This window comes from Epinephelus fuscoguttatus, linkage group LG23 (assembly GCF_011397635.1).
Source record: "Epinephelus fuscoguttatus linkage group LG23, E.fuscoguttatus.final_Chr_v1".
Taxonomy (NCBI): domain Eukaryota; kingdom Metazoa; phylum Chordata; class Actinopteri; order Perciformes; family Serranidae; genus Epinephelus; species Epinephelus fuscoguttatus.
In genome coordinates this window covers 32,334,900-32,340,406 of record NC_064774.1, presented here as the reverse complement: position 1 = coordinate 32,340,406, position 5,507 = coordinate 32,334,900, and the positions used below count along the sequence as shown (strand labels likewise).

The 5,507-nt window shown below is 40.4% G+C and overlaps 1 protein-coding gene across 1 annotated transcript; it reads left to right on the top strand.

The window, feature by feature from the left end:
• Window positions 1-12: 12 nt before the first annotated feature.
• On the top strand, window positions 13-4,559 carry med11 (mediator complex subunit 11). The gene is made up of 3 exons (XM_049568923.1): window positions 13-256; window positions 2,369-2,499; window positions 4,121-4,559. Exons 1-3 carry the CDS (start codon window positions 187-189, stop codon window positions 4,286-4,288), a joined length of 369 nt encoding a protein of 122 aa, XP_049424880.1. The 5' UTR covers window positions 13-186; the 3' UTR covers window positions 4,289-4,559.
• Window positions 4,560-5,507: the final 948 nt, after the last annotated feature.

Sequence of the window (5,507 nt, the reverse complement as noted above, 5' to 3'; positions counted from 1 at the left end):
TGGCGACCTCTTTTGTTGTGGTGCAACTTCAGGCGTTCAGTCCTCGCGCTTCACTCTTGTAGAGGTGGATAAAGTGAAACATCTAGTAGAGTTTGAGTTACTTCTGTCTCTACCTGACTGTGTGGACGAACAGTTCCAGTAGAACCTGTTGGAGAGCAGCTGGTTGGAGCTGGTTCCTGTCTACTCATGGCGAATGAGCGGCTCAGAGCTCTGGAGGATGTGGAGAAGGAGATAGCGATGATACTGCAGTGTGCCGGTGAGGACGATTTTAATCAAACTGTCAAGTCAGATTAATGTTTATAGTACATTTAAAAACAGCATATGTTGATCAAAGTGCTTCACATAAATAGGAAAATGCAATTAAAATCAATAAGAGCGTACAATATTTTTTACAAGATCATAACAAAAAAAAAATTGCACAAACAACAAATTGAAACAGAAAATACAGTGTGGTCAGGTTTGTCATACTAATGAAATTAAAAGGCTAAAGAGAAAGACTTGGGTCTTAAGATGGGTTTTAAATGTATCAGTAGAGGGGGAAGATCTAACTGTAAGTGGGAGACTATTCCACATCTTAGGACCAACAACTGAGAATGCTCCATCACCTTCAGTTTTTAACTGGGTACACGAAGGCGAGGAGTGACTGGTCACCAGATCTGACGGGTTGGGAGGTGGAATAGGGGATGAGCAGGTGTGTGCTCTAAAAACAAATCAAACTATTTTAAAATCAATTCTGTACTTGGTAGGGTTTGGGAATTTATTGATATTGTATCGATATTGTGATATGAGCCTAGATATCGCCTTAATGTTGTATATTGTAATATGGTGTGTTGCCTTTTCCTGATTTTAAAAGCTGCATCACAGTAAATTGATGTAATTTTCTGAATTTGCCAGACTGTTCTAGTTGTTCTATTATTCGCCTTCACCCACTTAGACATTGAATCCACATCACAGATGATTATTTCTCAAAAATCTCATTGTAGAAATATTTTGTGAAGGCACCAAGAGTGGATCATACAAATAAGGGGTGGGCGATATGGCCCTAAAATAATATCATAATATTTCAGGGTATTTTTTTGACGATATGACATATTAGTAAAAAATAAATTAATTAATAAATAAATAAATAAACAGTTTGCCTTCAAATATTCAGTAAATACTAAACAAAAATGATCTCTCATTTCTTTAGTTTGAAAACAACAGTAACTCAGAGTGAGATTCAGATTCTGTATACAATATTAATAGTTCATCAAAATAAAATCTACCACAAATTACACATTTAAACATCTCCCAAATACAAAAATGTTCCCAGGAATCTACAGTATATAAATCAACGGGTGATTTCCTTCTCTTATAGCAAATCCTAAATGATTGAGTTGATTTTTTTCCCCACCTTGACTTTTATGCTCTGCCATTTCTCCTCTAATCATCATGCTGTAACCTGTGACAGGCTGCTATGATCCCATAACTATCAAACATTCACATGTAGTTTTTTTGTTGAGCTGCGAGCGTCAGGTAGGTTTACATTACCAAAGGTTTATGACAAAATCACTTGATGACATTGACTCCCGTGTGTTCATGGTGAGAGGAGAGACAGAGACGCTGTGCTGCTGCCAGAGGAGCTGCTGAATGAGTTCCCTCTGAGCAGAAAGTCACTAAAAGAGTCTGAGAAATCCGGGGCTGTTCATAAACCATTCAGGACGCCACAGTTTATTTCACACTACTGAAGCTGCTCCTCTTTTTGGAACCACCACAGAGTCTCTAATAATTTTGCTTGGTAACAGTATGACATTAATATGTCAACAAGTCAAACTATCATGAGTATCACTATATGAATTTTTCATATCATATTGAATATTTTACTGGTATTATTGTCAATTGCACACCCCTACCTATGATATCGATATCACAGTATTTTGTTAAAACTTTCGTGGTATTTGATTTTGTCGATATTGACCAGCCCTAGTTTCTGAGTCATCCTCTGGGGCAAATTGTTGCTCTAAGGCCCCCAAATAGGTTAATTAATTGCATAAGAAAATATGTTTTTGAAAGCCAATCAATATTATTTATTTATTTGTTAAAGAGAGTGGACTCAATCCTGATTCCAAATAAATGATAATGTTGCTCTGTGTTTGCTGGATGTGTCAACAGCCAACTGTTTGCTAACATGTTCACCATATCAACTTCACAGGTTTACAATATGTCGGAATTTGTGTTTAGAGCTTGTTTTGCTACCCCTTAGTAGCCAAAAACACAATAGATTGTGTTAACTAATTGTATAGCAGTGTGCAATTATGTTTCTGACATTGTTAACATTTTTAGTCATAAAACTGATACATCTTTATGTCATTGTGTGTTTCCCTGGCAGGTAATATAGTTCTGGAACTCTCCAAAGACAAACACAACGCCAGCCTCCTGGACAGACAGCTGGTCCAGTTCCAGAGCTCTGTCAACCGTGTGGAGAGCGAACTGAGCAGCCAGATCCGCTACCTCACACAGGTCAAACACACAGCAAAATTAAGTGAAAACTCAATTGTCACAGTAAAACACCAAGTCAGTTAAACTTCAGGGATATCAATCTGTCCATTTAGGAAGCACACGTGATTATGAATCAGTTTCACCTGCTTTGGTGCAAATTAAATTGACAACAGGTGCAAAAGAGCAAGCAGGAAGACCAAGGAGACATGGACAGGTACCAGGAGTCCGGCTTCTCTACATGAGTTCTGCTAGTGTCCTTGTCACATGGCATTAGCAGTCCTGCAGCAGACCAGTTGTGCCAGAGCCCTGAGTCCAGCAGGCTGCAGTGCATGTCACAGCTGGGTGCATCCATCCTCTAAGTGGGACCTGTACTCACAGCCCAACACTGTGCACCTTGACAGGCATTCGCCACAGAACACCAGAATTAGCGGGTCCGCCATTGACACCCTGTTCTCTTCACAAATGAGAGCAGGTTTACACTGAGCACATGTGACAGGTGTGAAAGAGTCTGGAGACGCTGTGGTGAACGTAATGCTGCCTGTAACATCATCCAGCATGATCGGTTTTGCGGTGGTTCTGTGATCCTTGAAGGGTCACACAGACCACCGTGTCATAGCCAACAATACTCTGACTGCTGTTAGGTACCTGGATGAAATCCTCAGAGCGACTGTCAGACCTTACCCTGGTGCAGAGGGCCCTGGGTTCCTCCTGGTGCAGTACAGTGCCCAGCCTCATGTGGCCAGAGTGTGTAGGCAGCTCCTGGATGATGAAGGCATTGATGCCATTGACTGGCCCTGTTGATCCCCTGACGTAAATCCAATTGAGCACCTATGGGATGTTACATATCGGTGCATCCGACACCACCAGGTACCGCCACAAACTGTCCAGGAGCTCACTGATCCCCTGATCTAGGTCTGGGAGGAGATCCCCCAGGACACATCCACCAACTCATCAGGAGCATGCCCAGGCATTGTTGGGAGTGCAGGCACGCAGGGGCCATACACACTATTGAGTCACATCATGAGTTGCTGTGATAAAATTCACACAAGTTGGATCAGCCTGTGATTTCAATGTTTTACTTTGATTTTCAGTGTGATTTTTGAACCCAGCCCTCAGTGGGTTGATGATTTTGGTTTCCATTGACCATTATTATATCATTTTGTTATCAACAAATTATACATTGTACATCAGTGAAGATTTTCAACTTGAATAATTTGTTCATCAAGATCTGATGTGTGATTTAAGTGTTCCATTATTTTTTTGAGCAGTGTAGTGTTTTTATTTGTGCATGATAACCTACTGAGACCACAGCAACAACAACAGTGTCCCATGGCACAAGTACTGTTTTGCAACTGCTCCTCCATGACGATACAGTTCTTTTGTCAGTTATATCATGTAGTTATATATAGTAGTTTTAATGTTAAAAATATCCTTGCATATTAACGTGAACACTGAAAACAAAACTCTTTAAAAGGTAAAGCTGTAACTTAAACTAAAAAGCATGGTACTTTGTTTTACAATAAAATTGTAGGTTTTGTCTCTCAGGGTTTTTTGGATTGAAGTTATTATTGTTGTCTCATTTTTTAATTTGTTTTATTTTATCTGATAGTTATCTGATATCTCTGATATGTCTTTTCTTCAGGTAGCTACAGGCCAACCTCACGAAGGCTCCACCTATTCAGCAAGGAAGGACTGTCAGATGGCGCTAAACAGAGCAGAGTATGCAAAGGTCAAACTGGGAGAACTGGGACGGACCTGTGAAGTCATGCTGGAGCAACAGCAGCAGCAGCAACAGCAGCAGCAGACATGAGAGCAGAGAGAACCTCACTGTGATGTGACTTATCTGCCTCCAGCCTTAACATCTTTTCATAGAGCCTTTTTATGATCACAAACACTGACGTATCAAAGAAACTCAAAGAAAAACTCTTGTATATATCAACACATTTTCTCTAAGAAGTGTATGGTGCATTTTGAGATTTATTTGTTGTTTGGTGGTAATTTTTTTTCTTATTGATGTCTATTCCAGACCATATGTAGACCTTGTTAAGGTACCGCTAATACAATTACAAAGATGTACCAAATGTTTCAGCATTTTTGGTCTTGTGATCTTGAAGCCACGTCATACAGTGAGAAATCTAGCAGAGGAAGAGCAGAGACACAATGTTCTTCACCAATAGAACCTCAGCTGTGTGGGATGTTATCAGTGTCAAAAATACTGAGTGATGAAAGCCAAGAATTGAGAGTGTAAAGGAAAAATTCTACAGCTTTGGGCACAAAGCATGGTAAAAAGTAACTGGCTAAGACTGTTACAACATGTATCATGGTCCTGGGTGGCCATGACAGTCACTCAGCAGCTCTCTGGAGGTCATATTTACTCACTGGATGCTGACAATTATAGCAAACGTCAAACTTCCAGTCCATCTGCATTCTTTTCTGTTTTAATGCACCCACACTGGCGATAGCCATGTCCGGAGGCATTATGTTTACGGATTGTCCACCCGTCCATCCCATTCTCCTGGACACAACATCGAGATCAGCACAGACATCCACTTGGACTCATGAATGAACTGATCAGAATTTGATGGTCAAAGGTTAAGGTCACTGTGACCCTGCATATGTCTCATTCTCAGAAACGTTAGCCTATATCTGAAGAAGTACTTGAAGATATTAATTCAAATTTGGCACAAATATCCACTTGGACTCAATATAATTTGGTAGTTAAAGGCAAAGTACTCAAAGCTACTTCTGTGGTAGTTCCCGCTACAATAAATGTCTTTAAACATTTTAACATAATGATACACACACAAGCCCCTTTTACACTGCCTATTCAAGCAGGAATATCATGCCATTATGCCGCCTCACTGTTCTGTATATAAGATTCGCTGGTGGACTGGGAGGACAGAGTTGTCTTGCCTTAAAGCTGCCATCAGAGGAAGTAACAGTGCTGAAACGGTCTGAGGAATGGTGAAAATGTGGTCCAATGTGTCTGCAAAATGGGAAAACAATGGTGTCTGCCATCATGGAGGCAT

What these genes read in the sequence shown, in the direction of transcription:
- med11 (XM_049568923.1), top strand. Translation starts at nt 187, where the DNA reads ATGGCGAATGAGCGGCTCAGAGCTCTGGAGGATGTGGAGAAGGAGATA. An exon ending in GATGATACTGCAGTGTGCCG is followed by an intron (nt 257 to 2,368) that starts GTGAGGACGATT and finishes TTTCCCTGGCAG; the next exon opens with GTAATATAGTTCTGGAACTC. An exon ending in AGATCCGCTACCTCACACAG is followed by an intron (nt 2,500 to 4,120) that starts GTCAAACACACA and finishes TCTTTTCTTCAG; the next exon opens with GTAGCTACAGGCCAACCTCA.